This window comes from Stegostoma tigrinum, chromosome 12 (assembly GCF_030684315.1).
Source record: "Stegostoma tigrinum isolate sSteTig4 chromosome 12, sSteTig4.hap1, whole genome shotgun sequence".
Classification (NCBI taxonomy): domain Eukaryota; kingdom Metazoa; phylum Chordata; class Chondrichthyes; order Orectolobiformes; family Stegostomatidae; genus Stegostoma; species Stegostoma tigrinum.
This window is the reverse complement of record NC_081365.1, coordinates 30176648-30204591: the sequence shown is the minus strand read 5'-3', so window position 1 is coordinate 30204591 and position 27944 is coordinate 30176648. Positions and strand designations below refer to the sequence as shown.

Sequence of the window (27944 nt, the reverse complement as noted above, 5' to 3'; positions counted from 1 at the left end):
TTAAAAAGTTGCAAAGAGAAAGGAGTGAGCCCAAGGACTGATTTTAGAATCTCAACAGACAACCCAAAAAAACCTGAGGTGAAAGTAAAATAGGGAAGTAAAGTAGCATGAAATATAAAAACAGACAGTAAAAGCTTCCAGATATCTAAAGTGGAAGAAATTAGTAAAGGCAGATGCGGGTCTATTGTAGGTAGATACAACAGAATGAGGAGAAAGCTACACAAATACATAGTACCCTTCACCCAGGAATCTCAAAATCCTCCCAGAAATGCTAAAACCACAGAATGAATGTAAACAAGGAAAGAAATGAGAAACAAGCAATTGTACTGGCAAAATATAGTGTCTACAAGTTAATAAATCCCCTGAACATAGTCATGATTTATATCCCAAAGTCTGAAAGACACTGTCCACAAATTAACGCATTGGCCATCACCTTCCAAACTTCTGAATCTAGAATGGTTCTTGTACATTGGAAGACAAGTATAAGGGGACATAGACAAGTTGCCAGAATAAAAGGGCATAAACAAGGCAGATGAAATAGAATATTAAAAAATATGAATTGGCCACATCTGTAGAACACAAACTGGAAAGGCATTCTTAAAATGGTGAGAGATTAGGAAGTGTTGACATCCAAAGTAAAAAAAAATCTTGATTTTCTTGCACAAGTCACTTTGAGCTAATGTTCAGATGCAAAAAGCAATTGGGAAAGTAAACGACATCACAAAAGGAGCCGAATACGAGAGCAAAAGATGTCTTACTGCATTTGTACAAAGCCTTAGCACTCCACATCCGGAGTACTGAATATTGTCTCTTATCCAAGGAAGGACATACTTGTCATAGAGGGAGTTCAACAGAAATTTACAACACTGATTTCTGGGATAACAGGACTGTTAAGATGAAATTAAAAAGGTGACTGAGCTTGTATTGTCTAATGTTTATGACAATGGGGTGATCCTAAACATTTCAGTAAGAATGCTTCGCATTCTTTGAAACTCTAGAGATTATGAGCATGCTATAATTCAGTGATACATGATGTCCAAAGCAATCAGCATGCTCCTGTTCAATAACCCTCAACTTACCTTTCCACATTTTTGTACCAAAGTGGTTAACTTCACACTTCGTTACATTATATTGTATTCAAGCACAGTCACATTGTGTTGGAGGCAGTTTAGAGGGTTTACGAGCATGGAATGAGGGGTTTACTCTGAGGAAACAGTGGATAGGCTTGGCATGTATCCACTGGAGTTTAAAAGAGTCATAGTCAACCTGATTGAAATATACAAGATCCTGAGAAGGTCCTAACAGGTACATATGCAAGGTGTTTCCTCTTAAAAGGAGAATTGTGAGCTGGAGGTCACCGGTTAAAAATCAGAGGATGCCTATTTAAAATGGAAAGGAGGCAAAATGTTTTCTCTCAGAAGATGGAAGACATTGAAAGTTTCTTCCTGAAAAAAGGCAGTGGAAGAAAAGCCCTTGAATATTTTCAAAGCAAACAAAAGTACAATTATTGTTTAACAATGGGCAGGAATGTGGATTTGAGGTTACAGTCAGATTTGGCACGATCCCACAGAAGACAGGAATGGGATTAAGGAGCTCAACAGACCACTTCCACTCCTTACTCATTTGTTCATCTCAACTGCCAGTTGCTTGCCACTCACTCTTCAAGTCTGTGTAAAGCCTCCTTAGATCTTTTTCATTTCCTTAATTCTCATGAGATGTGGGTATTGCTGGCAGGACCTAGTTGCCTTTTAGAAGGTGTCTGGTGAGCTAAAGTCCATGTGCTGTAGATAGTCCCAGGATGCCCTCGGAGGGAATTCCAGAATTTTGATCCAGCAACATGTTTCCAACCCAGGATTGTAGATGGCTTGGAGTTAGCTTACAAGCGATGTTGTTCCCATGTATATGCTGCCCTTGTCCTTCTAGATGGAAGTGGGTCTACACAGTTGTGGGTTCTTTAAGGTGTGTCTAAGGATCTTTGGAAAATTTCCACAATACATCTTGTAGATAGTACATACTGCTACCACTGGACAATGGCAGTGCCGGGAGTGGGTGCAATACAAATCAAGCTCTGCCTTGGATGGTGTCAAGTTCAGAGTGCGTTGTGGGAGCTTAAATCATCTTGGTATGAGGAGATTCCATCAAACTCCTGACACATGCCTTGCAGATGAACAGGACTTGGGGAGTCAGAAGATGAATGATTCCCCGAGTATTCCTAGTCTCTGATCTACTGATATCCCAAAGCTGTCCACAAACTCTAGATTCCTTGAATAGGGATCTGAATACACGCCATAAGCCCCTTCAAAGTTTCATTGAGATCATGACTTATTCTTAAAAAGACTTTAACAAATTTAAGCCAAATTTACTAAGTCATCATAGGACAAATACACCATCTTAGGGAACAATTTCATGAACTTTCTCTTCACTGCATTCATTATAAATTTAAGTTCTTTCGTAAAATGTGAACAGCAGAACTGCACAGAGACAATTGACTTAAACTTCTAACTGATGTTACGGCACTCATCAGTAAGACCCAAATTCACTATTCCTACTCGGAAATCCTGATGTGATTCTGAATGGAGTATCATATTTATCTTCATAGGTGGAGAAAGGGAGAAGAAAAAACAAAACATCTTCAGACGATTGTGGTGTCCCTTCTAATTAGATGGTCAATGACAGTATGAGGGGTGGTCTGGAACCCAAATGGTCACCATACACTGAGCACATACAACTCAACAGCATTCAGACTGGGAGAAAACTCAGCAATACCCACTCATTCAGAGAAAAAACACAAACGTGATCAAATTAGCATTCTCCATTTCAACACATGGTGCAGGAGAAACGAACCATTTCATTTTTTAAAAACAATCCTACTTCAAGCCACAGTGCACATGATCATTTTACTTCAAGCATGTTGGCTATATTACCGCACATACCTTTATATTATGCAAATTTAAAATCAGCATCAGTACTGTCATCAGTATCAGCAATATGAAAAGGGGCCGATGGACATAGCAGGGAAAAAGAGTTTCTTTTGTGGAGCGATCGTCCATACTGAAACGGTCACTCTGCACCAGTGCATAATCAAGCCAATCTTCACAACAACTTTGTAAATCTGCAACACAAGGGAAATTCATAAATTTAGTATAAAATGAAATCACTGGAAATTGAGCAGTTCGCTCAAACATGAAGGAAGCTTCTGACCATAACCTCATAACATGTCCTGGGAAGTAAAATTATGGTAGAGAACCGGGAGGATCAGAAACATAGCATTCGTAAAACAAATAGAGGCTGCAATTAGCTGATTAATTATGAACTATTCAGTCTTACTATTGGTCAATTAACCTATACCACAAAGCAGTTGAAGCAACACGAGTAAACAGTACTTGTCAGTGCGGATCTCAAATTGTGTCACACTGGAGCAACTCGACAATTAAAGAGCTAAAATCAGATAAAAGATGTCTTGATGCTGTCTCTCTGAACTTCCACAAAAAGGTACTGGGAAAGATATGATATAAAACATTGAAAGCAAAACAAATACATTCATGCGCCAAGAGAGCAAGCTGTAGATCAAAAAGACAAAATTTCTCAATTAAAATCCGCAGGCAGTGCCTTCACAAGATTCTCCAAAACTAGTAGCAGGCAAACACCAACAATGCCTCCCAAGCCACCATGGTCAGCATCAATAGCCAACTTTGCTGGAGGGGCATGTTGACAATAGACTCCCAAAGCAACTGTACTCAACTTTGATTAATGATTTACACATCCAATGGAGGTAAGTAGATAAGATTTAACTGCCATTACAGAGAAGTGATTATAGGGTGATCAAGAATGAACTGATTATCCAATCATATTCCACATTTAGACAGGATAAACAAAAAGAGGTAAAAGAAAGAGGTGGGACAGCACACAAAAGGATCCCATCAGTATGTTACTACCAGTGGGTCTTTGTTCCAAGGATCAAGATACACAAAAAGTGAGGGTGAGGATAAGAAACAAAAAAAAGGGGAACAGTGTTGAGAGTGGCTTAGAGAAAACTTGAATGTAGTACTAATCCTGACATACTGTTAGTCAGGAAATTAGAGATGCATGAAAACAGGCTATTTTGATTTGCATATAGACAGTTAACTAAGTCAACTGCTGGAAAGGATAAATTACAAAACAAACAGTGTTTACAAGATGGAATTCTTGAACAGTCCGTTGGAGGAGCCAACCCAGGATGTGGCAATTTTGTATTTGGAATTGTATGTGGAAGGGCAACTAATAGCCTTGCTGTAAAAAGGAGTCATGGGAAAGTGAATATAATATGAAAATTTTACATGAAGCTTGAATGCAACACAGCTCACTCTAAGACTGTAGCCTTAACTCTGAGCAATGACAATTAAGAATGAGGGACTCGGATGAATAGGAAAAATACACAGGATTTGACAGTAGATAGGCAATGGCTCGAATTCAAAAGAAATACAAGGGCTAGAAGAAAAAAAATATGCATTCTAAAGGCAAAAACTAAGAAAAACATGACCCAACCATATAGTTAATGCAAAAAAATTAACTGCATTAAATTAAAGGAAAAAGGCATTTAATAATGCCACTAAGCATGATAACCCGGAGGACTGAGTGTAATTTAGGACCAAGCAAAAGGAGAACAAAAATTGTTAAGGAAACAGCAAAACCCTGCTTCTATCAATACGTGAAAGGAAAAGAGATGAGAACGGATGAATGTGGACCTATTAATGGGGACAGTGAAATTACAATGGAGATCAGGGAAAGAAATTGTTACTTGGCAGCTGTCATCACAAAAAGATTACTCAAAGTATCCTAGAAATAGTAAGTGACTAAGGGACTTATGAACTGAAGTACTAAGAGAAATTAGCATCAGTAAAAAGGGTGGCACGGTGGCTCAGTGGTTAGCACTGCAGCCTCACAGCGCCAGGGACCCGGGTTCAATTCCGGCCTTGGGTGACTGTGCGCGGAGTTTGCACACTCTCCCCACATCTGCATGCGTTTCCTCCGGGTGCTCTGGTTTCCTCCCACAGTCCAAAGATGTACAAGCTAGGTGGACTGGCCATGCTAAATTGCCCATAGTGTTCAGGTGTGTGGGGGTTATGGGGTATGGGTCTGGGTGGGATGCTTCAAGGGGCGGTGTAGACTTGTTGGGCTGAAGGGCCTGTTTCCACACTGTAGGGAATCTAATCTAAAAAAGGTACTACTTGGGGGAAAAAAATAGCTGCACTGAGGTTTGATAATCTCTGGACCAGACAACATTCAAACAAGGCCGTAGTCATAGTCGTAGTGTCAATGGATGAGCTAATGGTCATTTTTTCAATTATTTAGATCACAGAAAAGTGCTCACTACAAATTAGCAAACACAACTTCCACTATTTCAGAAGGGAAGATGAGGGAGAGAGTGGAAGACTATACACCTGTTAGCTTGATGTCCACAGTTTGGAAGATATTCAAACCAATTAAAATGCAAGTATCACATTTTATTTTCCTTTTTCTAGTCCCTAGTTGAAAAACAATTTTAAAACAAAGCTTTGAAAGAGATGTGCAAAGAGATGGCTGCAGTTTTAAAAATAATTGAGTAGTGTGTGTTGTCTAGAGTGTTGCGCTTTTGCAGATCACGGAGGGAAAAATCTGGTGTGTGAACTTGAAATATCAGTAGGAATAGGCCATTCAGCTCCTGAAGCTTGCTCTAAGATTATGCTTGTTCACCTTAGGCCTCAGCTCTGCTTTCATGCCAGCTCCCAACACATGACTTTTTGATATTCCAAAAAAACTATTTACTTCCTCTGAAATACTTTCAAGTGTTCTCCAACTCTTGGGGTACAAAATTCTAGTCATTCACTGCACTTTGGGAGAATAAAATTTCTTCACACCTCAGACATGAATGAGTGTCTCATTATTCTGTAACTCAATGTCACAGCTTCATCACAACTCTCCCTTTAAAAAAGTGCACTAACGTTCAAAGATGGCTTCATTTTTAAAAAGTCATCTTACACTATTAGTACAGTACCATTCAAATACTTTATATTGGCTCTATGCATGCCAACATTCACGATTACACAGTGATTGCAGTCTGTTTATTCCCGCCATCAAATGGCTCCATCTGTCTTCAGTCACAACGTGTCAGCAATTACATTCTCTCGTCCTGACACATGTAAAATTTTCAAATTGAATGGCTGCAATAAGCAGCTCCATATCAAGTCTGGAATGTGTCCCCTTAATTTTCTCCAAAAACTTTAAGGGGTTATGATCAAATATGCAATTGTCTCAGACACATGGCCAGCAGTGTAAATATGGAAACATTGCAATGCCAACACCAAGGTGAATGTTTCCTTGTCAAAATCATGGACAATTTCCATTGAGGATGGCTCAATTTTCTCAAAAAATACCTAAGAGATCTTTATTTTCTCATCATGTAAGAGTACAGCACCAACACCCACACCCACACACACATCAATGCCACCTTTAATAGCTTTGTAGAATTAGGTGCAGCTAACACTGGGGCAGTGGTTAACACAGCTTTCAGGCTGTCCAATGCCAAATAAGAATCTTCCATCCACTGAAATTTCCTACATTTCTTCAATAATTCAGTCAGTGGAGCAACCATGCTGCTAAAATTCAGTGCGAACTGTCGATAAAAAAACTCACTCAGGAATCATAGTACCTCCTTCATTGATGGTATTAGATAACGTCTGTTTTCACATTCCATAGGACCATCTGTCCACATCCAATTTTTGAGAACTTCCACATTCTTCAAACTAGATTGGGCATTGCCCAATTCAGAATCCTCTGAACTTGGTTCCTCATGCTGTAGTGTAACCAGTACTACATTCTCCTTTTGTTTGCCTTCTTTATCAATATACCAATTGAGCATATTCACATGACACAGACTTCTTTGTATCTGGTGTTATCAAATGATTCACCTCACTTGCTCAATTTCCTTTTGATTTAATAAGGCCTACTGAACCTTGCTTTTAAAACATTCACCTACCACTGGAAGTAACACTAACATTTTAGCTCCATCAGCAAAATTACAAATTTTTGATTTCTTGTCCATTTCCATTTCCAGTTTCATCACACACCATCCTCCCTGGACAGAGCATCTCCTCCCATACCTCCCCACCTACACTCACCTTTATTGGCTCCACCCTTGCCTCTCTGACCAGGCTATCCCCTCTCCACCTATCTGCCTCCCCCTCTATTTATTTCAGAAGCCCCTGCCCCTCCCCCATTTCTGAAGGGTCTACGCCCGAAACATCAGCTTTCCTGCTCAGCCTGCTGTGTTCATACAGCTCTACACCTTGCTGTTATCTCATCACACACTGTGCTACTTTTAATGCTATTGATTTAATTCACCCACTCCATTAAATTATTTCCTAAAATTTACCACAATCCAAATATATGGTCTCTGAACTCGGATTCAATTTCTCCTTACTTTTCAGTGGTCCTTTCACCTTGTGCCCAAAAGCTAATTCAAATGGGGGCTGAATTTGATAAATTCACAATTTGGTGCATCCCTAATTGCAAAAAAAAGAGACAACAAATGGAATTCATTTCTGCCAATTCTCTTGATAGTCCCCAACTTGGGCAGCATGGTGGCTCAGTGGTTAGCACTGCAGCCTCACAGTGCCAGGGGACCAGGTTCACTTCTGCCCTTGAGCAACTCTATGAGGTTTGCATACATTCTCGCCATGTCTGCGTGGGTTTCCACCAGTCAAAAAGGTGGACAGGCTAGGTGGATTGGTCACTCTAAATTGCCCATAGTGTTCAGGGATGTGTAAATTAGGTGGGTTATAGGGAAGGGGATGGCAGATGGGTCTGGGTGGGATGCTAAGGTGGACTTGATGGCTGAAGTGCAGGTTCCCACAGTGTAGGAATTATATGATTCTATGAACATGGTCTTTAAAAAGTTTGATGCCACCAGTCGAATGTTCCCTGCAATTCTGCATGGTACATATTTGAATTGTTTTACTCCTAAGCTATCCATAACTTCTTTGAATAACTTTGATATAAAATTTGACCGTTGTAAAATTTGTCTCTCCGTAGGTAGTCCATATCTGGAAAAAAAATTGCACAACTCCTCTATAATCCTTGGAGATAACAAGAACTGCAGATGCTCAGAGTCCTGAAGAAAAAGGGTCCCAACCTAAAACATTGACTTTCCTCCTGCTCTGATGGGGCTGACAGTGCTCCTCCAGCTCCACACACTAATCCTCTACAATACTGCATAATGGAATGGACTCTAGAAATCTAATGGACATATCCATTATGGTCACCAAAAACTGATTCCCACTTTTTTTTTTAAAAAAGGTAGGTGCCCTACATTATCAGTTAAGACCTTTGTTAAATAGGTTCCTCAAAAAGGTATTAAGGGTGCTGGTTTTAATCACTACCTGACGTTTTCCAATTACCTGACACGCATAGTCTGTCAGGCAAAATTCAACCACATCCTTACAGTCCAGGCCAATGAAAGTGCTTGTGTATTTTGGCTGGAGTGTTCCTTACATGCAAATGACAACGTATTCGTAACTCATATGTTACCTGCAACACTTGCTCTCTACAAACCCCAGGTAATAAAACTTGAACTTCTGACCACTTCTCACTTGCATCTCCATTTCTTCATCAAGGTGACATTTTTAAGGAAGTAACATTCTACGATACACTCAGATTCTTCTTCTGTGTATGATTTTTGATACAACTGCTTTAGTTTTCCCATCTTTCCATTGTAATTCAGCAAACTTCACAACTAAAAATATCCACTTTGTCCTCCACCTGTTCAGGATTTTTCCCTTAACCATTCAATCAAACATTGTCTCCGATAATTGAACTTCAACATCCTTAGTTTTATTCTTCAAGTTTTGTTACCATATTACCAGAGTCTGGAAACCTCCCAGGATATACTTCCTGTAATACCTCAGTTGTATCATGAGGGGCATACTTCCAATTACATCTGTCACCAAAGATTGAGATATGGGAGTATGTCATTTTTAATTTATTTACCTGCTCCTCCTGACACGAGTTGGCTGCTGGAGGAACAGTGGCTCAGAATTGATGAGATGGAGTCCAAGCTTCAGACACTGTGGCGCATCTGGGAGGGGGTCAGTTATCTGGATGCTTTGTTTCAGGATGCGGTCACATCTGGTAGATTAAATACCTTAAATTCAGTCAGTGGTCAGGGACAGCAGAGTGTGACTGCAAGCACAGCAGGTAGAGGGAACTTGCAGTCAGGCACAGAGGAGCCTCAGCTCTTCACCTTGTCCAACAAGTATGAGGTACATGCTCCTGGGTGTGGATGAGGGGCAGGGCTGTAGGGAGGATGAGCCAGCTGGTCAGTCAAGAGGGGCGAGCAAAAAGACAAGTGGTAGTTGTAGGGAATTATGTAGTTAGGAGAATAGATAATATTTTTTGTAAGCAGGATCCAGAGTCCCAGAATACAAGGTGTAGAGCTGGACGAACACAGCAGGCTAAGCCGCATCAGAGGAGCAGGAAAGCTGATGTTTCGGGCCTTGACCCTTCTTCAGAGCCCCACGTGGTATGTGGCGTGCCAATGCCAGGGTGAGGGACATCTCTGGCCACTTTGAAAGGATATTGGAGAGACAGGGGGAGGATCTAGTTGCTGTGGTCCACAGTTGAGACAAACATAGGCAAGACAAGGAAAGAGGACCTGTCTGGAGATTTTCAGAAAAATTAAGGAACAAGTGTTACAATCTCTAGATAACTACCCAAGCCACGTGCAAATTGGCAGAGGGACTCAAGAATAGGGGAAGTGAATATGTGGCTAAAGGAGTGGTGCCAGAGAGAGGTTTCCATTTCTTGGGACACTAGCTTCAGTGTTGAAACATGAGGTATCTGTACCGCTGGGATGGTTTCCACCTGAACTGACTTGAAACCAATGTTCTAGCAAAAAGGATAAGTAGGTGTTCAACAGAACTATCAAAGTGGGGGAAGGAAAGGGTAAAACTAAGTAGCATAACAACCAATGGGAAAGAAAACGGTAGGTCTGCATCTGTTGGGGCATATTCAATTGCATGGTTAGGATTCTAACTCCAAGCATATTGGATGAAAGGGGTCACAGTGAAAAGGACCGTAAATAAAAAGACTAAAAAAGGTATGGCATCTGAATGCACGCAGTATAAAAAAGTAACAGAGCTTGTAGTGCGAATTGAAATTGACAGGTATCATGTGATAAGTATCACAGACATGGCTGCATGGGGGAATCAGGACAGGAAGCTAAATATCCAAGGATATACGTCCTACCAAAAAAAGATAGGCAGATGGGGTGGGGATGACTTATTAGTAGGAAATGAAATTAAAAATCAATAGCAAGAAACAAAATAGGGTCAGATGGTACAAAATTTGTGGGTAGAATTGAGGAACCACAAAGGGTTCTAAAAAAGTCATAATGAGAGTTACATACAGGGCTCCGAACAGTTGACAGACAGATATAGATATAGGACATTAAGTCAGGACTTGGGAGACAAGATATATCGAGAAATAGAAAGAGATGTGCAAGAAAGGCAAAGTTACAGTGATTATGGAAGATTTCAGAATGCAGATGGACTGGGAAAAATCAGGTTGGTAGTCAATTGCAAGAAAGGAATTTGTGGAATGCCTTTGAAATGGCTTTTTGGAACAGCTTGTGGTGGACTCCAATAGGGAATAGGCAATTTTGGATTTAGTGATGTGCAATGAGATAGATTTGATAAGGGAGCTTAAGATGAAGGAACGCTGAGGAGGCAATGACCATAACAATGATAGAATTTACTCTGCAATGTGAGAGGGAAAAGCTGAAAAATCAGATATTATGGCATTACACAGTTTAATCAAAGCAACTTCAGAGGCATGAGGGAAGAGCTGGCCAGTATTGACTGGGGGAGGAGCCTAGCAGGAATGGCAGTGGAACAGCAATGGCAGGAGTTTTTGGGAGTAATTCAGGAGACACCGCAAAGAGAAACATACTAAAAAGTGAGGATGAGGCAACCAGAGATAACAAGGGAAGTCAAGGACAGCATGAAAGCAAATGAGAAAGTATATAATGTGGCAAAGGGCAGTGGGAAGCCAGGGAATTGGAGAGAGGATAACCGACAAAAAAAGGAAAAAATATTAGAGTAAGCTAGCCAGTAATATAAAAGAAGATTGCAAGAGGAGTTTCTTTGAATATATCAAGGGCAAAAGTGGACACTGGGGCACTGGGAAGTGATGCTGGAGTAGTAGCAATGGGGAACAAAGAAATGGTGGAGGAATGAACAAGTACTTTGCATCAGTCTGAAGACATGAGTAACAGACCAAAAATTCAAGTGAGAATCAGGGGGCACGGGAGGAGGTGCAAAAAGAAAAAAAAAAAAAAAAAGAGTCTGAAGTTGGATAAAAAACCTGGGACAGATAGGCTACACTCAGAGGTCCGAAGGAGATTGTGAAGGCTTTAGTGGTGATCTTTCAGGAATCACTGGAGGAAAGGAGGGTCCCAGAGAGCTGGGAAAATAAACATCACTAATGTAACACCCCTGTTTGAGAAAGGGGCAAAAAAAAAACAAACAGGAAATTAAAGGCCAATTAGCTTGACCTTGGTAAGATTTGAGTCCATTGTGTAGGATGAGATTTCTGAATGCTTGGAAGGGCATGGTAAAATAGGACAACATCAGTATGGTTTCATCAAGAGGTCACACCTGAAAAATCTGCTAGAATTCTTTGGGGAGGTAACAATCAGGTTAGGCCAAGGAAAGCCAATTGATATTATCTACTTGGACTTCCAGAAGGCCTTTAATAAGGTGCCACACAGGAGGCTGCTGAGTAGGATAAGGGCCCATGGTGTTAGAGGCAAGGTACTGGCTTTGATAGATGGTAATGGCTGTCTGGCAGAAAGCACAGAGTGGGGATAAAAGGGACCTTGTCAGAATTGCAGCTGGTATTCTGCAAGGGTCAGCGTTGGGACCACAACTTTTCTCTTTGTACATTAATGATCTAGATGATGAAGGAACAAGGGAATTCTGGCTAAGTTTGCAGGTAATACAAAGATAGGTGAGGGACAAGTAATATTGAGAGGGTGGGGAGGCTGCAGAAGGATTCTGACAAGTTAGGGGAGTGAGCCAAGTTGCAGATGAAATTCAATGTGGGGAAGTGTGAGGTCATGCACTTTTGTAGTAAAGATAGAAGCATAGGCTATTTTCTAAATGGGGAGAAAATTCAGAAATCTGAAGTAAAGGGATTTGGGAGCCCTAGTCCAGCATTCTTGGAGGGTTAACTTGCAGGATGAGCCAGTAGTTAGAAAGGCTAATAAAATGTTGGCATTTATTTCAAGAGGACAAGAATATAAGAGCACGGAGGTACTTCTGGGGCTTTACAAGGCTCTGGTTAGACCACATTTAAAGCTTTGAGCGCTATTTTGGGCCCGTACCTCTGGAAGGATGTACTGCTCCTGCAGCGGGACCACAGGAGGTTCACAAGAATGATCCCAGGAATGAAAGGCTTAAACAAAAGCCTAAAAGAAAGCCTTGGAGGAAAGAGGGAAAGCCCTTCAGAACAGAGATGAGGAGAAACTGGAGGCAGAGAATGGTAAATTAATGGAATCCATTGCCACAGAAGGCTGTGGAGGCCAGGTCTTTGAGTATATACAAGTGGTGACCTTACATAGGCTTAAAAATCACGAGGGGCAGGGATAAATAGACAATGTATTTTCCCCCAGGGGTTGGGGGGGGGGGGGGGGGGGGGGGGGGGAAAAGAGTCCAAAACTAGATGGCATTGGTTTGACATTAGGGGTGGAAGGAAAGGACCTCAGGGGAAATACTTTCCACACAGAGCGTGGTACATGCATGGAATGAGCTTAAAAAGATTGAACAAGGTAATTTTAATTGGTGGATAAGGGCATTGAAAACAGATCGAACAGGACGCTGTTAGAGATGGTTATTACGGAGTTCAAAAATTTGCTTTCGGTTGTAGTGAGAACTCATGTGGAAGAGTTCTGGAACTGGTGGAGACTGGTACAATCAACATTTAGAAAGGCATTTAGATGGGTACACAGAATAGAAAGAATTGAGAAACATAGGCCAAATGCTGGAGAACAGGACTAGATTTATCTAGGCTATCTGGTTGACGTGACAAGTTAGCCTCAAGAGTCTCTTACCGTGCTGTATGTGTCTATGAGTCTATATTTAAGACAGGTTATTGATTGTTAAGGGGATCAAAGGTTATGGGGAAAATGGGGTTGAGAAACGTATCTGCCAAGATTGAATGGCAGAGCAGACTCAATGGGCTGAATGACCTAATTTTTGCACGTCTTGTGGTCTTACACTCGCAAACAAGTGACCTAGCACTTTCTTCTCCAACTCTTAACCAGGTTGTACATTCTGGTGCAGATTTTTAGCCTCCACCATGCTTTCCTTCATCATATCCATCTTCCCAGTGCTTCTTCTAAACCACCAACACTACAACTTCACGGGGCCTACTTTACTATAGTGAAAACACCTGTGGCAAATTATCTTTATTACCTTCAGTGGGATCTCCTTCTCCCCCAGCTTCAGTCCCTCAGGCTAAATGGAGGTCGGAAGCCAAATTTTAACAAAGCAACTCATTCATCTTCCATTCAGCTGCTAATCTTTCAGTTTTAACTCTCTGCTCTTCCACGAGTTCTCACCACAACTGAAAGCAAATTTTTGAACTCCATAATAACCATCTCTCTAACAGCGTCACGTGTTTAATCTATTTTAATGTCCTTAATTTCCTTACACAGGAAATGACATCACCAACCCAAGGAGACCTAAACACAAACAGAAAGTGGAACATAACACCAGCGCTTCACCGGAGGCTCACTGATTTTTCCTAGAATGGTGACAAAACGTCTGAAAACGAATCTTCCAGCTCAGCAAGCAAACTTACATCCAGAACCTCAACGTGAGCTACAAAAATCTTCTCAAAACTCAATAACAGCAAAGAATTGAAAGGGAATTGAAAGAAAGAGGAAGTAGTAATTAACATTTTCAGAACCAGAAAACATTTGGCAAGAACAAGGAGAAAGACACAGTCTAATCTTTTCTTAAAAAGGAGATAGCCAAGCCTGCAAATAGTTACTATACACAAGAACACAAACAGTACAACATTTCTCAATTAAACCACAACTAACTTATTTCTTCATTCTACCTGCCTTGGTTCTATAACTCCCAACACCTTTTTAGGAGAGGAGTTCTATATTTCCACTGCCTTGTGTGAAGATTAGTTGTCCAATATCAACACTATGTTCGAGCTCCAATTCTAAACGTATACGTACCCTTGCTCCATACTGATCAGAGAAAATAGCATTTTGTCTACAGAATTGACTCCTGATCATTTTGGACACAATTAATTATGTTAGTCTTCTATACACAAAAGAATAGAAAAGTTAGTCTTCGCAAACTCACCTCATGATTTACCTCCTTTAGTTCAAGTATTGTTCTAACAATTGAGCAGCAAACTGACCAAGCCTAAGCTATCATAGAACATAACAGCGCAGTACAGGCCCTTAGGCCCTCGATGTTGCGCCAACCTGTGAAACCAATCTCTTTGCGGAGTTGCAGTGCCCAGTATTTTAGTAATAACAGAAATTTCCTCCCTTCGTATTCCAGTTTCTCTCTGCTAAGTGCTAGCACTCCAATGGCCTCTTGTTTTTTTTTAAAAATAAAATCAATCATTTCCAAAGAGCTTGTTAATGATTGTACAAGGTGCCACAATTACCATTGTTCTCAGAGATTCGGATTTCTCAGCATTTAGAGTTTTGTTCACCTTTCTTCCAGTATGAAGCAGATTACCTCATACAATCAAGTTTCAATTCACAGGTCACTTAATACATCAGTGTACCTTTGAAATTATCAGCTCTCACATATATTATTGACTACCACCTTGGAGTTGTCAGGACTTGGCCTCTTACTCCTTTCATCTAGCTCATTTCTAAAGATGATGAAAAATAGAGTATCTTGTACAGATTCCAGAGAAGCAGCATATCAGAAATACACTCTACAATCTTCTACCTCAAAATAGCCTCTAACCAATTTTCTACCTATTCCATTAATTCCCATTTTCATTTGCAGTCTATGCAATGGATCCTTATAGAATGCTTTCTTCAAAAGGTGTGCCCTAGAATTAGTTTTGACAGTAGCAATCACACTTACAACACTCACCTTGATCATGGAATAATTCAACAACCACTTCCAGAAGTTACACGTGCACACAATTTCAGAAATGCGAAAAATTAGTGTCCGATTAGTCCTGCTCTTTCAGAAGCTTTGCTACCCAGCTACCTCACTGACACACAGGGGCACAACATGTTCCCAAGACAATCAATTCCATCCTTCTAGCAAGCAACTGTGTGAGGTTTTTGCAACCTTAGTGTCAAATCTGAGCCAAAAGATGAGAATCCAAGCACATATCCACACCAGAGAGACTTCCTAGAGTCATACGGCATGGAAACAGGTCAACCTTATTTCTAACAACCAACAAACAAAAATCACACAAGCCCCACTTATCTGCACGTGGTTCATTGCTTGTCTACTGGCATTTCAAATAGCAGATGCTTTTCAAATGTTGAAAGCATCCCCACCAGGCAGCACTTCAGTGATTTCCATTCCGAAAACACTGGTGGATATTCTATCAACCATCTAGAATTTCCTCCTTGTTTCTCTCTGCCTCTCTCCTTATGACAATCTTTAAAACAACCTCTTTGGTCACCTATCCTGATATCTTTCTGCATCAGATTTTAACTCAACACTACCCCTGCAAATGCCCCAGCGTGTCCCTCTGCACAAAAAGCATTATGCAAATGTAAGTTGTTAATCCTACCATCTCAAGAGGCACTGCATATACTGTTAGTTAAAGTTGCTCTTCACATGAAACAAGAGCAGGAATAGACCATCAAGCTCCTTCAAACTGCTCTACCAATCAGAGTCATACAGCATGGAAACAGACCCTTCAGTCCAACTAGTCCATGCTGACCATGTTCCCAAATCAAACTAGCCCCATTTGTCTGCATTTGACACACATTGCTCCAAACCTTTCCCATTCATGTACTTATCCAAATGTCTTTTAAATGCTGTAACTGTAACTACACCCATCACATCCTCTGGCAGTTCACACATGAGCCACTCTAAAAAAAGCTGCCCCTCGTGTCCTTTCTAAATTGTTCTCCTCTGACCTTCAAAATATGCTCCCTAGTTTTTAAAACTCCCCTGCCCAAGGGAAAAGACCCTTTCCACTCACCTTATCTATGCCCCTTATGATACACCTCTAAAGGTCACCTTTCAACCTCCTACAGTCCAGTGGAAAAATGTCTCAGCCAATCTTTATAACTCAAACCTTCTATTCCTGGCAACATCTGTGAAATCTTTTGAGCCCTCTCCAATTTAATAAATACACTTCCTATAAACAGGGCAACCAGAACTGTACACCATACTCCAGAAAGGCAACACCAACATCCTGTGCAACTGTCACATAACATCCTAACTCCTCTACGCAAGGATCCAAGCAACGAAGGCAAGCGTGCTAAACGCCTTCTTAACCACCTTGTCTACATGTGACAAATTTCAAAGAATTATGTACTTGAATCCTTAGGTCTGTATGTTCTGGAGCATGCAGTGACAGGAAACATTACAGGGACCACAGGCCACCTTGGTCTGTCCTGCCAGTGGTTTGGGACACATCCAGAATGGTGTTAGTGTCAGTAGAGATGTTGTCTGTCAGGTTTGACACTGTGAGTATGACTATGTTAGGGGGGCTGTTTGACTACTGAGACAGCTCTCAAATTTGGCACAAGCCCAAAATGTTGATACGACTTTGCAGGATTGTGTTTGCCTAACTCATTTCAGGTATCTTAGTTGATGCCAGGCGATCAATCTAGTTTATTCACTTTCTCTCTCCCACCCATCACCGCAAACCTCCCCTCCCCTCCCACCCCAACAGAGGTTCATATAATTCAGTGGTGGAGTAGGTCATGTCAGAGTCAGAGTCAGTCACATTGCCACAAATCTGGAGTCACATATGCCAGGTCAGCTGGATTTGTAAGGTCAGCTGTTTTCCTTCGCTCAAGGACATTAGTGAACCAGATGTTTTCCTACAAGAAAGGTTTAATGGTCATCATTAGACTTTTAATTGCATATTTTATCCAGATTAAAATTCCACTGTCTGCTGTGTTGGCATGTGAACCAGTATCCCAGAGCATCATCTGACTCTGGATTTCTAATCCAGCAAAATACCACCATGCCTTCATGAAGATTTCTGGGCTACACAAGGGCAAAAACCTAATTTCCTCTCACCTTGAACTGGAGTATTTAAACACCATGCTCTTCTGGGTAACATTGTGCTCTTGAATGATGTTGCAAGGCAGATTTTGCCATTTCGTTGGAGTCCTCCATTTTTCGCTATATGCACGAAAAGTGGTCATTTGTGAGCAATGTAAATCACTGACTACCTCTAACTGAAGAGCCTGTTCTGTTTCTGATATTTCCCATATATGTTCACCGGAGCCAGGGCTAATGGATCCAGCTACAGCAGGGGTTATTGTCAAAATGGTCCTAATGCTACAAAAGGTGCAGAGCAATTATGGAAGTCACTATTACCATAGATCCATTGTTGACTAGTGTGGGATCTCACAATCATCAACTACAAATATATCAAGGCTGCAACAAAGTACAGATTTGTGACAGATCACTTCATTTCACCTTGTTAACTTGTGATGAGATCAGTGCTAAAACCCAGACAGTAGTAACATAGGTGGCATCGCCCAGGTGTAGGGCACTACAGACCGTATACACACTGCGTCGAGATGACCATATTGTAATGTCATGAAATTATTCTATTCCATGTGCAAGTCATTAGTATCACATTCTCGAAGCCTACACAGCTGCACTTGGAGATGTCATGATACCTATATTCCTCCCAATTCTCCAGTTAGTGCTTCATTTCCTAGCCTGATTACCTTGTATCGATAGTTATGGGAGAAAAGGGCTACTCTCTGCTACCATGACGATGACATTGTTATTAAACCCAGAGGCTGAGTGCAGGTACAGTGCGTGAGGTTGTTGGCTTGCTCGCCGAGCTGGCCATCCATCGCACCTACGCCAAATCAGTAATATCATAACCACTTATACTCCATCTTGCAATATCCTCATATGCCTTTAAACTTCTGTCATCTCCCTTGTATGTATTCAAGATTAGTGCACCCATAGCCATCAAGAGTACAGAAGTGCAAGGATTCAAAAGCCTTTGAGTGAAGGCATTTCTCCTGATTCCTATGCTAAATAAGCAGCCTCATTTTGTGAGCCTGCAGCTCCATGTTGTAGAATCCCCAGCCAGAAACAGTACTTTTTCAGTATCTGCTCTGTCAAGCCCCTGACGGAATTGATACCTCAGCCTGTTGTCTCCGAATTCCAGAGAATAGAAGTCTAGAATATTCTGTACATGGGCTGCAAGAGTTCCAGATGGCAGCCTACCAACACCTCTCCAGGGCAACAAGGTATAGGCAATAAATGCAGGCTGGGTCAGTAAAATCTTGTAAAAGATTGAAAATTATCCTCACCACAAATTTGATTTTTCATTGTACTTCCTCTATAGGGCAAGTGCATTCTTCCTGGAATCTACTTTATCAATGTCACCTCACCCATGTTTCAACCCATCTTTTGCCAAAAATCCCATCTATGCCTTTGGCATTTCAAGTCTTGGCTATTCCTGCACTCTACCTTCTGTGAACTGGACGTCATCCAAAAATCTGTTACAACTCCTGTAGACGGCACCAGGTCCCGTTCAGGCATCACATCACCCCACCAACCTACACTGGCTTCCCAGTCAAGCAACACCTCAAGCATTATATTTGCATCCTTGCTTTCAAATCCTTTCATTACTGTGCCCCTTCTTACCTCTAACCCATTTCAGTCCTACAACTCATTCATACTCCTCTCATTCTGATCCCTTGGATATACTGGGTTTGCATTGCTCCAGCACTGGTGGCCTTCAGCTGCCAAGACTCTAAGCTCTAGAATTCCTACATGAATCTCTTCACTTCCTTGCCTTTACTTTCCTCCTTCAAGGAGACTCCCTAAAACTGCTTTAACGAAACATCCTGTTAGGGAAAGAGGTACCAAATTATGTCTCATACCAATCCTGTGAAGACCATTGCAACAGTCTATTATGTTTAAAGCTGCTACATAAACACAAACAAACAGTTGTGTTTTTTAAGTAACATCAGTTAGTTAATCACTTCCTCCAAACATTCAACAGGGCTCATGATTCATGACTCACCCATTACAAATCCATGCTGGCTTCCTCGAATTCGATTCTTCCAGGCTGGATACTTTGTTGTTTGTGCTCAATAGTAGAATGCAATAGTGAACCTGAAATCAAAAGAAGGTAAAAGTACATTTGAAAGGTCTGGTTAATTCCTGACTTCAGAAATCTGCACCCACATCTTCATCCGATTCTTACCATATTTTCCTCGCAGGTGAATTACACATAGGATCAAGGGTGGGTTTTGTGATTTCTAAGTTACGGTGCAGATCTGGAGGAGCTTATTCAGAGTCAGGCCACTTACAAAGGTCCAGCTCATGTTCCCAAAGGACACTGGTCGAGTTGCCCAAGTGGTTCTTCCACTCGCTCACTCATCCTCCTTGCAACCTCCATTGTCCTGTTCACAGCCCCTTATATTTCCCCCATGCGTCTTCATAATCATCTATACTGTCTCTCTCTGATCAATTTCCCCTATACCCATATGCACAGTCCAGGCAATCTGGATTTCCTGATTACTTAAGGGGATCCAGCCCCCGGGATGAAGTCCCATTCAATTCAGTCAGAATATTGGGAAAATAAATTTTCTGTAGGCTTGTCAATGACAACCAACATCACAGGTCATGCACACCCAGCCCAATGTCTCAAGGTGAAACAAGTAACTGAGATGGATTTCATATAGACAGGATACTCATGGTAAGTAAATAAGTGAACTTTGGTTACTAAATTTGATCAAATGAAAATGAGTACTGAGTTTCACATTGCAAATTCAATAATGAAAAACATCACAATTTGTATATTTGAGAACTGAAAGATGGTAACCCAAGCCTCTTTACTGCAACCCTTTTCACTTCATAAAGATTTTTCATATTCAAACAGTCCAGAATTTCAGATTTCCCCACTCTCAGTAAACCATTTTCTGATTTATCTTCCCTAATAATTTAAGCCAGATTTACTTCCTAGTATTTACTTTTTCCAGCAATGCCACCCAGCTTTACTTAGCCACTTTCTTCCTAGAACCTTCTAATTTGTCACTTCATTTACCTGGTGATACAATAGGGATGAGAACTAATATTTAAATCGGATAAGTGTTGAAGACCAAAGCCATTGTTTTTGGTTGCTGCAAGTATCTCAGTTTCATTCCGGACAACTGCCTGAGGTTGAACCAGACAGTTAGTTTCCTGGACACCCCTCTTGACCTTGAAATAAATATTAAGCACAGTATATGTACAGCCTAGACCACTTACTTTCTCCTCCATCTCTCTCTCTATTGATTTTTTTCCATTTTCACAATTTAAACATAAAACAAATGAAAAATACTAAAGGGAAACAATCAAGTTGCTTACCTCCTCAAGCCTGTTCCATCATACATTTAGATTACAGATGACCTGTACCTCAAAAATCAAAGTTTACATATCATTTGTATCAGAAAATTCTTCAATCTCACTAAACTTTCAATGATTCATCACCTACACATCTCCAAAACAAGAGTTTCAAATTAGACTCCCCATTATGTTAAAATTGCTTCCTGACTTCACTCAGCTAACTTCTCCAATTTTAAAACAAATCCCCCTTGTTCTGGATCCTTCTACCTGGTAAGTGGTTAGCACCGCTGCCTCACAGCACCAGGGACCCGATTTCAATTCCACCCACGGGCAACTGTCTGCGTTGAGTCTGGACATTCTCCCTGCATCTGTGTGGGTTTCCTCCAGGAGCTCCGGTTTACTCCCACAGTCCGAAGATGTGCATGCCAGGTGGGTTGGTCATGCTAAATTGCCCGTGGTGTTCAAGGATGTGTCAATTAGGTGGGCTACTAGGGAATGAGTCTGGGTGAGATCTTCCGACTGCCAGTGTGGAAGTGTTGGGCCAAAAGGGCCTGTTTCCACACTGTAGGGATTCGGATGATTCTACGATCTGAGGAGACTGTTTGCTGCAAATACCCTGACACTCAAGAACACAAAGCATTTTTGTGTAACCTATACTCAATGCCAGTATCATTTTGGTGAATCCACACTGTATCCCTTCTTCAGCAGGGGATTTTTCCTAGCTGAAAACTAAACCCACTATCTCATTTGGTCTAATTTGCTGAACTAACTGCTTTCTCACTTTTGTATTTCATCACCCTTCAGATCATGACGAATTTTTCATTTGCCTGCTTGATTACGGAATGCATTCTATACAATGTCTTCACCACTTTGAACAAATTATTTTGGGTAGCTAAATATGCCTATTGCAGTGTTTCATAACTATCTCATCGCCATTGGATGCAAACCATAGTATATACTTCCCTTCTTGTTCAAAACTTATGTTCTTTCATGCAAAGAATTCTCTTTTTTGCTTTTTTTTTGAATACTTCATTCAATTTTCCATTAAGTAATAAAACAGCTTAGGAGGTCACATTTAGAATCTCATGCAACTTGCAGAAACAGTGCAAGAGGACACCCTTTGGACTCATCAGCCAAAAATGCAGTTATCTTGGTGCCATCCTCCTGCCTTCTCTGGTAAACCCACACATCCTTCTACTTCAGAAGAACGTTTGTCACCCGTAAGGAAGCTTTGACCGAACCTTGCTCCAGCACACACACACACAGGCAGTGTAGCCCAGCCATTTACCACTTGCCATGGAAAAGCAAAATTCATAGCATTTTGACTTTTTAAAAAAAAATGTAATTCGTTTAAATCTGTGCCCTCATTCGTGATGACACCACAAGTGGAAACTTTCTTCCTAGCTACTGTAACCAGATCCCTCATGATTTTGAATACTTCCAAATTTCCTTTCAGCCTCTTATTCCCCAAGGAAACAGCCCCCATCTTCTCCAATCTACCATTGTAGCTAAAATTCCTCCACCCCAGAACTATTCTTGTGAATCTTTTTGCTTTCCTTCCTAAAATACAGCATCAGAACTAAAATGTGATATTGCAAATCAGGAATGAGTTGTTGAGTAGAGAACAAAGTTTACAGAAGCAATGAAGACAAAATATTTAAAAGCACAAAGTGTGGGGCTGGATGAACACAGCAGGCCAAGCAGCATCCACGCTGCTTGGCCTGCTGTGTTCATCCAGCCCCACACTTCGTTATCTTGGATTCTCCAGCATCTGCAGTTCCCATTGTCTCTGAAGACAAAATATTTAGATGGTAGACACATTTTCTCCAGTACTGGATGTTCTGCACAATAAAATCGGAGCCAAGTAAGAGGCATCCAGAGAGGCAGGCAGGAGGCAGAACTGGGTGTCATGAATACACATACCAACTCTTAAAATACACAGGAGCGGAGGGTAAATTTATGCTCAAAAGCCACCAAGACACCTGGGAAAAAACTTCACAGATCACAAGGCTGAACAATCAGATAAGTCCTAGTCTTAAGGAGACTGGGCAGAATTGGCGAGAAGATGCTCTCCAACTACAGACTGGTTGTCTCTCACCAATCAGCTTATCGCAGCAAAATAAAAAAAAAAGAGAAACTGCTTGCGATCAGAGCAGCATGGATGAAGTGAATGGCAAAAGTGAGCAAGAATGCTGAAACACATGGTAGTGTGTGAAAGTAGCAGAAAATAATGCCAATGTGGCAGGAAAGAAGATGATGGTGAAAGGGGTCAAGGCCAGGTGGAACCAGCAGAAGAGGTGGACTGCAAGGTTGGGACTGAGGAATTGATGGAACGAATTATTTGCAAAGAAATGTAAACTCTCTTAATTCAGGCTGCAGGAGTTCAGGAGCTACTATAATGGGGATGAAACTCTGGTGTAGCATGTTGTAATGAACACTGTACTCAGCCTGTTCCTGCCCCACCAAACTCATCTCCACCTATCTGGACTCCATTTTCTCCCCTTTGGTCCAGGAACTCCCTACCTACATCCGTGACACCACCCACGCCCTCCACCTCCTCCAGGACTTCCAATTCCCTGGCCCCCAACACCTCATTTTCACCATGGACGTCCAGTCCCTATACACCTGTACTCCGCATGCAGATGGCCTCAAGACCCTCCGCTTCTTCCTGTCCCGCAGGCCCGACCAGTCCCCCTCTACCGACACCCTCATCCGCCTAGCCAAACTCGTCCTCACCCTCAACAACTTCTCTTTCGATTCCTCCCACTTCCTACAGACTAAGGGCGTGGCCATGGGCACCCGCATGGGCCCCAGCTACGCCTGCCTCTTTGTAGGTTAAGTGGAACAGTCCCTCTTCCGCAACTACACAGGCCCCAAACCCCACCTCTTCCTCCGTTACATTGATGAATGTATCGGCGCCACCTCTTGCTCCCCAGAGGAGCTCAAACCGTTCATCCACTTCACCAACACCTTCCACCCCAACCTTCAGTTCACCTGGGCCATCTCCAGCACATCCCTCACCTTCCTGGACCTCTCAGTCGCCATCTCAGGCAACCAGCTTGTAACTGATGTCCATTTCAAGCCCAACTCCCACAGCTACCTAGAATACACCTCCTCCCACCCAACCTCCTGCAAAAATTCCATCCCCTATTCCCAATTCCTCCACCACATCTGCTCCCACGATGAGGCATTCCACTCCCGCACATCCCAGATGTCCAAGTTCTTCAAGGACCGCAACCCCCCCCCCCACAGTGGTCGAGAACGCCCTTGACCGCGTCTCCCGCATTTCCTGCAACACATCCCTCACACCCCACCCCCGCCACAACCACCCAAAGAGGATCCCCCTCGTTCTCACACACCACCCCACCAACCTCCGGATACAACGCATCATCCTCTGACACTTCCGCCATCTACAATCCGTCCCCACCACCCAAGACATTTTTCCATCCCCACCCTTGTCTGCTTTCCGGAGAGACCACTCTCTCCGTGACTCCCTTGTTCGCTCCACACTGCCCTCCAACCCCGTCACCTTGCCCTGCAACGGCAGGAAATGCTACACTTGTCCCCACACCTCCTCCCTCACCCCTATCCCAGGCCCCAAGATGACTTTCCATATCAAGCAGAGGTTCACCTGCACATCTGCCAATGTGGTATACTGCATCCACTGTACCCGGTGTGGCTTCCTCTACATTGGGGAAACCAAGCGGAGGCTTGGGGACCGCTTTGCAGAACACCTCCGCTCGGTTCGCAATAAACAACTACATGTCCCAGTCGCAAACCATTTCCACTCCCCCTCCCATTCTTTAGATGGCATGTCCATCATGGGCCTCCTGCAGTGCCACAAGAATGCCACCCGAAGGTTGCAGGAACAGCAACTCATATTCCGCTTGGGAACCCTGCAGCCCAATGGTATCAATGTGGACTTCACCAGCTTCAAAAATCGCCCCTTCCCCCACCGCATCCCAGAACAAGCTCAGTTCGTCCCCTCCCCACACTGCACCACACAACCAGCCCAGCTCTTCCCCTCCACCCACTGCATCCCAAAACCAGCCAAGCTGGTCTCTGCCTCCCTAACCTGTTCTTCCTCTCACCCATCCCTTCCTCCCACCCCAAGCCACACCTCCATCTTCTACCTACTAACCTCATCCCACCTCCTTAACCTGTCCGTCTTCCCTGGACGGACCTATCCCCTCCCTATCTTCTTTTCTCTCCATCTTTGGGCCGCCTACCCCACCCCCTCCCCCCCGCTCCCTATTTATTCCAGAACCCTCACCCCATACCCCTCTCTGATGAAGGGTCTAGGCCCAAAACATCAGCTTTTGTGCTCCTGGGACGCTGCTGGGCCTGCTGTGTTCATCCAGCCGAACATTTTATTATGTTGGATTCTCCAGCATCTGCAGTTCCCATTATCACTGTGCCAACTGGATTGTTTCATATTGAACAGTTCTATTTCATGTTTACATTTATGCATTATCACAAAATGGCTGGCATATTGTGGACTACTAAAAGTGCAGTGATTGTTGGAGGCACAAATTGTGACCTCTTTGGTGCGTGGAAAGCACATTTTCTTAAAGTGTTACCAAAGATTTGGAGCTCAAGTTATGATGAGGTTGTCTTGCTCGCTGAGCTGGCTTGTTCGCATTCTGATGTTTTATCACCATGCTCGGTAACATCAGTGAGCCCTCCAACAAAACAATGTTGTTCTACTCTGCTTGGAATTTATACTATTTGGTCAGTTACAACGAGTAGGGTAATTGCCAGTTTTGTTCTAAACGGGTAAGTACATGGGACCCAGTTGTATGTTTCAGAGATAGTAGGAACTGCAGATGCTGGAGAATCTGAGATAACAAGACAGAGCTAAATGAACACAACAGGCCAAGCAGCATCAGAGGAGCAGGAAGGCTGACGTTTTGGGCCTAGACCCATCTTCAGAAACGGGGAGGGGAAGGGGATTCTAAAATGAATAGGGAGAGAGGTGGAGGCAGAGAGAAGATGGGTGGAGAGGAGACAGACAAGTTAAAGAGGCAGGGGTGGAGCCAGTGAAAGGTGAGGTTAGGTGGGGAGTTGAGGGGGAAAAAAGTCAGTCCAGGGAGTGCAGGTTAGGTGGGGGGGTGGGGGGGTGGGGGGGGAAAAGGAGAAAGAAGGAAAGAAGGAGGAGATGACTCCCAGAAATCTAAAACATACCCCTCTAGAAAATATCAAGCACAACCTTTGGGGAAAAAAACCAAGGCACATTGGACTTGACATTTTGAGATGGGATGGTCAAAGGGAATGGCAGAAGAAAAACAGAAGGTGATGGGGGTTTAGGATGGAACCATTGAGGGTCACGAACTAATAGCGTGGGAGTACAGAAGCCCATTACAGGTGACTGGTTGTCTACGATTTGACAGACCAACGACAACAGCATAGCTAACCAAACATAAAACATATCTGTATTATGAAATTTAGTACTGGCTCAAGTAACAGTAGAAATAGCACGTACTTACCTAAAGCCAACCAGGGGGTGCACATAATCTTTCCTTACGGACGAATCAACGTGTGGAAAACATAATAGCTGCAGCAAGGCTGTCACCAGACCAGGAATGAGGAGAAAAAGTCAAAGCTAGACGTCAGATATTAACCCCATTTCCTTTTTTTCAAGGAAAAAGGAAGCACATTATTATGATCACGTTATTAACTCTTGCATTTGCACACAGACTCGCGAAGCTTTCACTAATGTTTCCTTCCCCCGCTTTCGGAATTGATAATAAAAACTTCCAGCCAGAATTGGAAAAAAAAATGCAACTATGCAGTCGACCTATGATTAGGCTTTCTGATTAGGTAACCACAGGCAATGAAAACCCTTCCTTCCCACCCACACCCCAAGATAATTACTGTGAAAAGATAACAGCAGCAAATCCTGCGCAAGAAAAAACACTATCACCGTCGCGACCTGTCTCCAACTGCTGCTCGAGCTCGCAACTGCGCTGCGCCCCCTCACGGTTGATTAAATTCTCTTCCAACCAATCATCATCCAGCAGCCCGCCGGCCTGTGAAGACCGCATCCATTCAGCGTGTTGAAGCGTACGCCGCCAGTCCAATTAGACTATGGCGCTGATGATTGACAACATCAATGTCCAATAAGACTATAACCTTCCACTGCTCCATCCCTGTCAATGATGTTGCTCCGGTCTCAATAATGTGCAGCGATGGTGGTTAATTGTCCTTGACGTTACTGGAATAGAATTATACCAAAACCGTTTTAAATGATCTCGGCAGATGTTTGCCCACTGACCCATCAGGTTGATGCTAACCAGCGGTTGCAAATGTGATCTGAAAAGAGTCATACCGAACTCGAAACATTCACTCTATGTCTGTCTCTCCACAAATGCTGCCAGATCTCCTGAGTTTATCCTGCTCGTTTTTGTGCTTATAGCAAAAATAATTCACATTGGCTCTTCGTCAGCTGCAGTTAAGATCATCACACTGCCCCTGCAAGATATATCGTTTGCTGTTGTAACCATGAAAGAAAAGGTCATGCGTAAATTGCAATCATTTGATAAGTTATTAGCCGTTGATCGAATAACGGAAATGCAATCTGCATTATTTCCACCATACTCGTTAACACTGGGTGCTGGGTTCTCTTACCTCGTGGGTCTACATGGGATTTTAATGACCCACATTGCCAAACTTTTAATGCCGTTCTGTTTTAACGTTGACTACTGTATACTTTTCCAACTAAAAGTAGTCTGCATTTTGGAATGGGACGTACCATTCCAATATTTGCACTTTCGCAGTCCACACTCAACATGACAAAAGTAAGACCCGGAAGTCTTGAGTTTCCTCCAAAGACACAGTAGGAGGAAATTGTCGCGAAGTACCTCTGCTTGATAAGCCCAACCTCATTGTGAGGACGGAGGTGGTGAGAACAACAGCTAAAATGATTGTTTTCCCTGATAGAGATCTCAGCTGCAAAATTTTTTTGTAAGGCTAAGGTGAAGCAGCTGAATGAACCCGAGTATTCTCGCTAAAGCCAAGTCTTCCAGCAGGCTAATGTGATCAGTCCCCTTGGTCTAAGCACAGATATCTACATTCCAAGTAATCAAATCCCTTCCCACCTAAAGTTGGCACTCGATCTCAAAGAGGATCAGAAACTTACATTTTAGTTTGTTCGTGGGATAGGGACATTGCTGACTAGAACAGCACTTACTGCCAAACCCTTAATGGAGAAGCTGGTAGTGAAGTGCCATCTTGAACCACTGCAGTTCTTGTGGTGTAGGGGCACACACAATGCAATTAGGAAGGGCATTCCAGGATTTTAATGCAGCACAGTACAAGAACAGCAACGTAACTCCAAATCAGGAAGGTATGTGGTTTGGCAGGAACATTGCAGATGGTGGT

At 42.5% G+C, this 27944-nt stretch overlaps 1 protein-coding gene across 1 annotated transcript in view; it reads right to left on the bottom strand.

Moving 5' to 3' along the window:
• Positions 1-26507, bottom strand: part of nxpe3 (neurexophilin and PC-esterase domain family, member 3) — a 50764-nt gene extending 24257 nt beyond the window's left edge. The window contains exons 1-4 of the mRNA XM_059650254.1: positions 26439-26507; positions 26051-26129; positions 19258-19349; positions 2934-3112 (exon numbers count right to left, since the gene is read on the bottom strand). Of these exons, the coding sequence (XP_059506237.1) occupies positions 2934-3112; positions 19258-19261 (183 nt within the window). The 5' untranslated portion in view covers positions 19262-19349; positions 26051-26129; positions 26439-26507. The remainder of the gene's footprint in view (positions 1-2933; positions 3113-19257; positions 19350-26050; positions 26130-26438) is intronic.
• Positions 26508-27944: the final 1437 nt, after the last annotated feature.